This window comes from Hippopotamus amphibius, chromosome 8 (genome assembly GCF_030028045.1).
Source record: "Hippopotamus amphibius kiboko isolate mHipAmp2 chromosome 8, mHipAmp2.hap2, whole genome shotgun sequence".
NCBI classification, from domain to species: domain Eukaryota; kingdom Metazoa; phylum Chordata; class Mammalia; order Artiodactyla; family Hippopotamidae; genus Hippopotamus; species Hippopotamus amphibius.
In genome coordinates this window covers 32,399,826-32,409,832 of record NC_080193.1, presented here as the reverse complement: position 1 = coordinate 32,409,832, position 10,007 = coordinate 32,399,826, and the positions used below count along the sequence as shown (strand labels likewise).

The following is a 10,007-nucleotide window of genomic DNA, read 5'->3' as shown; positions in this document are numbered from 1 at the left end:
GAGCTTGGAGGGGACGGATGCAGGAAGTTAGAGAAAGGGAGGGGCCGATGAGTTGGAGCTGTCACTGGAGGACTCTGTTGAGGAGGAGAGAGCTGGGAATATCGGAAGTATCAGAGAGAGACATTTGAGATGAAGAATTCAAGGTGCAGTTACTGGTGATCCAGTTAGGGGTATAATGAGGCCTGAATGTCAAATCTCAGGGAATGCTGAGAAGGTTTAAGGGGTAAAGGGGAGAGGTAGAAATGAGTCAGGTATTTAAGAATGAGAAGGGATGACTGAGGAGCTGAGGTGGGAGGAGGAGAGAGAGAAGCTGTGCACCACAGGGGAGGAGATGCTGAAGGAGAAGAGGACAGACATGAATTAGGAGCAGTTTCTGGGCACAAGGAAGGTGCCAACACCACCTCCAGGCATGGAAAGGTGGGAAGATAGAAAAGAAAGCCTTTTGGTGGAAGGGTTGAGGGCATCTAAGCTTCAGTGAAATAGTATGAAAGGGAGCAGAGCTGCAACTCTGGCAGAGCTCCTTTCCTGAAAGACTGGGAGTGAGGGCTCCACCAGAGCACTGAGTCAGGTGAGCGTATGGTTTCTGTGACTTCCTCAACCCAGATTTTAAAGCAAAAATGAGGCTTTGTGTCACTTTTGCTGACAAGGAATTCAAAGATTGCTCATGAAGCTAAAGGACATATTTTCATAAACTTTCTCCTACTTTTCTGGAAAGAAACAGGTTGCCACTTTACAAATATAGATTCTAAACTATAGAAAGGGCACAACTACCCTTAGGTTGCCAGGGACAGAAATGGGATCTCCTATGTTTTAGTTCTTGGTGCCCTGGAAATCTTAAATCTTTCACAATCATATACCTTATACAACTACTGCTTCTGAGCAGAATCTCCAGAAAGCAGCTTCTTTATTTTCATCTCATCTCATCTCAAGGTATCACATACAGTAGACCAAAACTGACGAAGAGGTCTGCTGTCTGAGGCAGGGCCATAGTATTGACCAAGCAGAGAGATGAGACTTCAGCTGAAGCCCAGCTTCCTCTTGTTCTTTGCTCTCATTGTCCTTGCCTCATGTTAAATGTTCCACAAAAGAATAGCATTTAGTAAGCACTGACTGGACCACTGGAGTCCAGCAGGTGTGCAGAGCTGAATGTATTGGCAACACTTTGGGATAACTGATGGAAATAGCATACACCATCTTCAAAATCGAAGATTATTATTCCAGGTTGGTAAATATTCAAAATGTTATTTTTAAAAAGCACTTATTATTTCTGCAAGTCAAATTTCTGGACTTTTAGTTGATGACTTAAAAACTCTAGAGAAAAACATAAATGAGTAAAATGCAATTTTATATAATGTAAACTACTAAAAAACTAAGAGTAACAAGTCCTAAGACCCTTTGTCAAGGGGCAGTATTTTTTTTAATACATAGACTGTTTCCTTACAAATTGTATGCCCTTCCCAAGAAGAGTATGCATTCAGAGGGTATGCAATTTGAATGCTCATTATTTTAATATGAAAAGTGATTACATGAAGAAAAACTACTGATAACCTCAGGAGAAGTGACATTTAAACAACATAGGCCATTTGGAGTGGATTATTGCATTTGTGTATTTTCCTACAGAGCATAGCAAGATGTGTTTTGAAATATATATATTTTCCTGTAGTAGAATCTTGGATAAGTTATCTTGTATTTACCACAATTTGCCAGCATTACCCAAGTAAGAGTGTAGATAGCAAATGTGCTCATTCCAGAGCACCCCCATGGTAAGCACCTTTTCTTCTCCAAAGACTGGTTTTGGAGCAGTTTTCTACTGCTGTTGGTGATGGGTCAAGTTCCCCTCAGTCTTCACACATCGTATATCTACTAATTCCATCCCATCACAACATGTACAACAAGGAGGTAACACATCCCCACCATGCAGGAGACCACCATCATTGGGAAGCCCAACCTGAAACATAAAGAGAAGTGGATTATGGTCTCTGGTGTCTGGAGAGTACTGTGAGGCCTAGACTCATTATTATATTATGTTATTGCAAAAGAATGTGGCTTTACAAGCTTTATATGTCCATAAAGGTAATTATCTCTTATTTCTAGAAATCAAAAGTTAGGTTCAGCCTAGATGATCTGGATGCGTACCTCCATTAGATATCTCCCATGGTAACCCCCAAATGAACATCAGTTCATTTTGGCAGCATTACAGGCACCACCAATGTCTATTTTGCCCAGTTCCTGCACCCAAAGTGCAAAGGTTGCATATGAAAGCAAGCATGCAGGGGCCAGGACCCCAGAGCGGACCCGGCTTCCTCAAAGCAGGTCCTCCTTTGCAGGAGCTGGCATCAGCTGCTCTCCCCCATCCAGGGTCTCCTCTCTGTGCTGTCCTCCTGAGAGGTGCCTGCTCCCAGGCTGCCTCCAGTCTGCAATATTCCTTGGTCCTTTCAAATATGAAATTTCTTGCTGGGCAATCTGGTAGGGGGATGTAAGACTCTCTTTATGCACCCTCAACACAGACAGTCAAGGCACAAATCCCCATTGAAATTTTCAAGATAACAACAACACAAAATACCAATGTCTCTCTAATTATTAAAATATGCTTATATTAGTGCTTAGCAGTATGTGTGGCTGATTTTTTAATTAAGTTAGTTTAGGGAGTATATAAACAGAAATTTTAAATAAGGTTTTAAAGTACCTGAAAAATTCCATGAAAGAGAATCCATATCCGTGCTGCTCTGCAATTCCTGCACAAACCACATTTGCTGATGCTCCAATCAGTGTCCCATTACCTATAATCAAAATTCAGAAAGTAAAATAAAATCTCAGTTCATCTAGGTGGTAGGCTTCTCTTCTCTTTTGTTCTATAATATCTGGATCATCTCACAGGCTTTTGATTGATGATTACTTTACAGTTCACTATCAAAGTGACTGCTGTGCAAATATCTGCAGAAAAAAAAAACACTGGCAAACAAAAAATAAATTCACTGCTTGTAAATATAGTAATTCATTTGTGAATAGGGCTACTGCTGTTGGATGTGACAGGGAAGAGGGAATGCTAAGGAGAATTGGTAAATCACTGTGGGACATGGTGGCATACATTTTTTGAGGAAAATGCAAGTAGGGTTAACATCCACAAGAGAGAATGTGTGTCTTCAGAGCAGGGGGATCTCAGATGAGAACCACCATCCTCTGGACTCTAGGTCTGGACACCTACCAGGAGATCCTTTGTGTGGATAGAAAGATGGGTGTAAACAACCAGGATAATAAAATGCCTTTCTGCGGGGGGTGTGGGGGGATGCTTTTTGACAGCATGCATGATCTGCAGGGAAACTAATGTGCACACACATACACAAGTGTGGCCCCATAGTGAGGGATGTGACTCAAACTCAGCCCCCAGGAGGGGGATGGGTTCAGGGAAGGGTACATTTACTTGCTAAAGCCCATTGGCATCTTTTATCCCCCAACCACAGAGGTAAGGGATTGGGGATGGGCACACGACATGGGCTCAGCTATGTTGGATCAGTTCTGGGATTGTGCATCACTGAGGACTGTGAACTGTGAGACACAAAACTGCAGCTTCCAGCAGCCCTCATTGGCCTGAGGGGCTGGCCTTTCTGAAACTGGACAGTAGAGCTGGAGAGCAAGGACCAAGGAAGCTGTGCCCCTCAGTACTACAATGGCTCAGAACTCCACAGTGGAACACTGAGGATGGAGAAAAGTGAGGAATAAATAACCTCAGAGCCATGTCATCTATGAGGAGGACCACAACACCCAATCTGTTGCCCAGGAAAGGCCCTTGCAGGTGTGGTGTGAGCATTCAGCTGCACATGAATTCCCCCTCCACCCAGTCCTTAAATTCTCCTGAAACACAAAGGCATCCAACAGAACTGCCCGGCCCACAGGCTGCCAGTGCAAAGGCTCACGGAAGAGCCTCATCTCACCCTCCCTGCCTTTACTCCACATAAGAATTCGACTCAGGGTGTGTTGGTGAAAACTTCTGAAGTAGCATGCCACATCTATTTACATGCTTGCTCTAAGGATGCAATATATTTGACATATCAATAATCTAAGACTTTGGATGTTAAGAGCACAATAAAAACCTCCAGGGTCTCCCCAGAGCTCGGAAGCCCACCAAACCCATGCCCCAATCTGCTTGTGGTCGCTGTGTTTCTGGTGCCCCATTTTGTGACAGTCTCCCTGTTCCTTAGTGTAGTTCACAGTGTATGGACTCACCCAGAGTTTTAGGAAGGGTGCAATGGAGGTGGAAGGGCAAGACAGGCAACCCTATCACCAAAGGGAGAAGGACAGCTGCCCCACAGCTGGGGAGGACATGACAGGCCAACACCCAAGCTGCCTGTGCAGGACAGACTTTAGGGAGTCAACAGAGGAGGTATGGAGCCTGGTTGGCAGACAGTCCAGGCTAAAAGTGATGTTGCCTTATTCCAGGTGGCATTCAATAGAATGACGCCCACCCCCACTCCCATAGAGAAGCCCACACCTTGGTCCTCAGAACATGTGCTTATGTCATTAGGTTACTATGTATGGCAAGAAGGACTTTGCAGAAGAAATTCACCCCCTTGAGATGGGGTCTTACCCTGAATTATCTGAGTGGGCACAACTGACTTCCATGAACCCTTAAAAGTAGAGAACTTTCTCCAGCTGGAAGCAGAAGAGAAGCCTCAGAGGGAGAGTCATAGAGATCCTGGGGGCTCCAGAGGGCTGCAGTGATGGAAGGGTAGGAGAGATCCCAGAAGGGAGTTGGAGGGACCCTAGGGTGAGGAATTGGAGAGATTCAAGGAGGTGGAGAGATTCCCACCATGAACAGGATTCCACAAACCATTGCTGGTTCTGAGATTTAGGCCCAAGGGCCACAACTAGAGAGGCCTCTAGGAACTAAGGGCAGCCTGAGCTGATAGCCAGCTAGGGAACAGAGACTCAGTATTACAGCTCCAAGGAAGTGGATTCTGCCAAAAACCTGAGTGAGTTTGGAAGCAGACCCATCCTCAGAGCCACCAGAAGGGAGCACAGCCTGCAGACACCTTGATCATGGCCACATGAGGCTCTAAGCAGGGACCCAACCAAGTCATCCTTACTTGGAAGACAAGAACTTGTAAGATAAAAAATCCCCAAAGTTTGGGGGGAGGGAAAGATGGTGGTGGAGTAGAAGGACATGAAGTGCATCTCGCTCCACAGCTGCATCAGGACTACATCAAAAGATGCTATAATTCCCATAGAAAACTGGCTAAACACTAGCAGAAGACTTTGGACACCATAAAGGACTGCAAAGATCCCGACATAACTGGGTAGGATGGGGGCAGGGGGGAGAAAGAGAAGGAGAAGAAAGGAAAGAGATGGGTCTTACAACCTGGGTCAGGGGGAGCTGAAACAGAGGAGAGATTGCCGAATTTGGGGAAATTCCCCTTATCTGAAGAGGAACTCTCTGCTCCAATGGGGAATTTGATTGGGTCAGAAGGGAGGCATTTGGGACTGTCCAAAGAGGGTGAAGTGGCTGATCTGTGGCAGATGAGAAAGAGTGAGAAACATGCAGAGCGTCTGTACCACGGCTCTGTGTGTCCCGGACTGAGGCATGGGTTCACAGCTATATAGGGGGTTGGAGAGCTGGAACATGGGAACTGGAGAACTGGTTCAGGGTGAGAAACACTGTTGGCTGTGGGAAAACAGACTGAGGGGACAGGAGAGAAGAAATCCACAGCAGGGAATGGGTACCACAGAAAGCTGGGTGGCCATGGTGGCGGTGCGCTACTGCTGACTCGCAAGCAGGGGGGAGGAGCCACTGTTGTAGCCTCTCTCTCAGTGCCTGCAACAAACAAAGGGAGGTCCCCTCTGAGCCTGGATGTTGCAGTTGACAAGGGATAGAAAAATCCCCTGGCAAGGCTGGCCTGATGTGCCTGCAGCTGAAAGCCAGAAGAAGTCTGCAGAGAAAGACATCTCTGGAGACATTTTTATTACACCCAAGCCCATTGGCTTCCCTCTGCAATTGGCACTGCCACTGCCACCAGGGCTCCCATGAGCCAAGCAGGGCACTACTGCTGACTCACACGCAGGGGAAGGAGCCACTATTGTACCTTCTCTTTCCCCACACACCGGCACCTACAGATGAACAATAAAGGAAGCTCTGTTGGTCACAGAGTAATATAAAAAGCCCCTGAGTGCTGCCCATCAGGCACCTTGCACCAGGCACCAGTAAAGAAAAACACTAAGGCCAGATTTCCTATACGCATGGCTGCCAGCATCCCTGCACATTCGGCGTCATTCCCAGGGCTCCCATTATCCAAACATGAGGCTACTGTTGAGTCACATGCAGGGAGAAGAGCCACTATCAAAGGCTCTCTCTCTCCACACACCTACATCTGTAGATGAACAATAAAGGAAATCCTCAATGAGGCACACCCAAGAGCTCCAAGGCAGCCTCAGGACCAGACTCCGGCAGTTAGACCACATGCAGAAGCAGGGACAAAACCAAAGCTGAACACCAGGGAGAGGGGGTTAATGAAGAGGTTCTAAAATATATCCATCAGATATACATGCTTCAGACTAAATCCCTGTGATCAGCTAGGTAGACCCTATGTCTTTGGAATATCTAAGTAAACAATGAACATTCCCACAAATGAAAAAGGTCCAGCTGTGGACTGTGGGAGCAAACACACACAGGAACTGGGCCAGATCAGAACCTAAGTGGATGCCATAGGACCCACAGCAGGTCCAGAGCTCAACCCAGAGGCAGAAGAGGGTCTCCTGAGGAGACAAAGGTGGCCTGAAGCTCAAGGCAGGTACAAGGACACTTACAGCTGAGATGCGAAGGAAACAGAATTATTATTATTATTTCTATTGATCTGATCCATTCTGTGGTCAGTTCTAGCTTTTTTTTTTTTTTTTTTTATCTTTGTCCTAAGGGATCTCCATGTTTTATAACATGTTTTTTACTCTATTTTTTACTTTTATTTTTATTTTTAGCCTTTTTATATATTTCAATTTCTAGCTAGCTTTTTTGTAGTGCTGAGTTTATCTCCTGTATCTTCTTTTCCTCTTTATCTTTAATGCATTTCTATTTTATTTTATTTTTATTTTTCCAGTCTTCATGCTCTTCTGTTGCTCTGTGTTCTATCCCTTCTTATTAAAATTTTATTTTATCTTATTATACTTTTAATCAATATTATTGGTATGCACTGTTTCCTTGCTTTATTCTTCAGATGATACACTACTTTATGTTTTGATATTAGATTTTATCTTTATCTTAGTTCTAATTATAATTGTCTGATTTTGTTTTGGGGATCTTCAGTCTATCTGGTTGTTTTCTTGCTCTTTGTTATATTTGCTCCCTGTTTCTATTTGGTCCCTGTTATATTTGGTCCTCATTTTCACAATTTCCCTGTTTGTTTGTTTTGTTTCTTTTCTTTTTGTTTTGTTTTCTTCTCTTTTGTTTTGAATTTTTGTTTGTTTTCTCTTTGTCTGAATGCATTCTGGGGTTCTGCTGTCAGGTTGTTCTGGCACTTTATGTTCTATTGGGTTCGTTTTTGTGTTTCTTGTTCATGTACATGTAAGTCAGTATTTGTTTATTTGACTTAACCTTTTACCATTAGTCTGGGGCTTGGATAGTCTTTTTTAATCCCTTTTATTGCTGGGACACATGACCTTTGGAGTCTGGATTCCTCGACCAGAAGTCAAGTCAGAGGCTCTGGGGAGGGAGCACCAAGTCCAGGATGCTAGACCACTAGAGAGCCCTCAGTCGCAGATTAACCACAGAGAACTCTCATGGAGGCCTCTCTCAGCATCTAAAATCCAGCTTCATCATACTGCTTGCAACTGCCACTGTTCGATACCTCACACCAAACTACAAGCAAGACAGAAACAAAAACACACCCATCAGCACACAGACTACCTAAAGCCATATTAAGCCCACAGATACTCTAAAACACACCACCTGACATGGCCCTGCTCATCAGAGGGAAAATCTTGGATCCACACACCAGAAAGCAGGCACCAGAGCCTCCCATCAGGAAGGCTACACAAAACACCGCACCAACCCCACCACAGGGGGCAGAGAACAGAAACAATAGGAATTACTACTAGGCAGGAAAGGGAAAGGAGATAACAAATACTATAAATTAGAAAAAGGAGAAAACAAAGAAACACTTTGCAGGCAAAGGAGCAAGATAAAAACCCACAAGAGCAAATAAATGAAGAGGAAATAGGAAAATTGCCTGAAAACTAATTCATGGTAATGATAGTAAAGATGATCCAACATCTCAAAAACAAAATAGAAAAAATACAGGAAACATTTAATAAAGACCTAGAAGAACTAAACAGCAAACAAACAGTAATAAATGACACAATAACTGAAGTAAAAATACTCTAGATGCTATAAACAGCAGAATAACTGAGGCAGAAGGACGAGTAAGTGAGTTGGAAGATAGAATGGTGGAAATAACTGCCACAGAGCAGGAAAAAGAAAAAAAAATAAAAAGAATGGAAGACAGTCTCAGAGACCTCAGAGACAACATTAAGTGCACCAACATTCGAATCATAGGTGTCCCAAAAGAAAGAGAAAAAAAGAAAGGACCTGAGAAAATATATGAAGAGGTTACAGTGGAAAACATCCCCAAGATGGGAAAGGAAATAATTACTCAAGTCCAGGAAGCACAGAGAGTCCCATACAGAATAAACTCAAGGAGAAACACACCAAGGCACATATTAATCAAACTTACAAAAATTAAACATAAAGAAAAAGTATTAAAAGCAGCAAGAGAAAAGCAACAAATAACATATAAGGGAAAACCCATAAGGATTACATCTGATCTTTCTGCACAAACTCTGCAGGCCAGAAGGGAGTGGCAGGAGATAATTAAAGTCTTGCAAGTGAAAAACCTACATTCAAGAATACTCTACACAGCAAAAATATCATTTCAATTAGATGGAGAAATAAAAAGCTTTACAAACAAGTAAAAGTTAAGAGAATTCAGCACCATCAAACCAGCCTTCCAACAATTGCTAAAGGAACTTCTCTAGGCAGGAAATACAAGAGAAGAAAAAGACCTATGAAAATAAAACCCAAAACAATTAAGAAAATGGTAATAGGAACATACATGTCAATAATTACCTTAAATGTAAAAGGAATAAATGCTCCAACCAAAAGACACAGACTGGCTGAATGGACACAAAAACAAGACCCTTCTATATGCTCTCTAAAAGAAACCCACTTCAGAGCAAGGGACACATACAGACTGAAAGTAAAGGGATGGAAAAAGATATTCCATACAAATGGAAGTCAAAAGAAAGCTGGAATAGCAATACTCATATCAGACAAATTAGATTTTACAGTAAAGACTATTACAAGAGACAAGGAAGGACATTATATAATGATCAAGGGATCCATCCAAGAAGAAGATATAACAATTGTAAATATCTATGCACCCAACATAGGAGCACCTCAATACATAAGGCAAATGATAACAGCCATAAAAGGGGAAATCAACAGTAATACAATAATAGTAGGAGACTTTAACATCCCACTTACATCAATGGACAGATCATCCAAATAGAAAATAAATAAGGAAACACAAGCTTTAAATGACACATTAGACCATCTCAACTTAATTGATATTTATAGGACATTCCATCCAAAAACGACAGAATACACATTCTTCTCAAGTGCACATGGAACATTCTCCAAGATAGATCACATCTTGGGTCACAAATCAAGCCTCGGTAAATTCAAGAAATTGAAATCATATCAAGCATCTTCTCTGACCACAATGCCATGAGACTAGATATCAATTACAGGAGAAAAAACTATAAACAATACAAACCCATGGAGGCTACACAATACGTTATTAAACAACCAAGAAATCACTGAAGAAATCAAAGAGGAAATCAAAAGATACCTACAAACAAATGACAATGAAAATACAACGACCCCAAACCTATGGGAGGCAGCAAAAGCAGTTGTAAGAGGGAAGTTTATAGCAATACAACCCTACCTCAACAAACAAGAAAAA

The 10,007-nt window shown here is 42.8% G+C and overlaps 1 protein-coding gene across 1 annotated transcript in view; it reads right to left on the bottom strand.

The window, feature by feature from the left end:
* Positions 1-970: 970 nt before the first annotated feature.
* The window catches only part of OCA2 (OCA2 melanosomal transmembrane protein), a 258,996-nt gene continuing 249,959 nt past the window's right edge, over positions 971-10,007 (bottom strand). Inside the window, exons 23-24 of the mRNA XM_057747088.1 lie at positions 2,687-2,780; positions 971-1,948 (exon numbers count right to left, since the gene is read on the bottom strand). Coding sequence (XP_057603071.1) covers positions 1,864-1,948; positions 2,687-2,780 — 179 coding nt within the window. The 3' untranslated portion in view covers positions 971-1,863. The remainder of the gene's footprint in view (positions 1,949-2,686; positions 2,781-10,007) is intronic.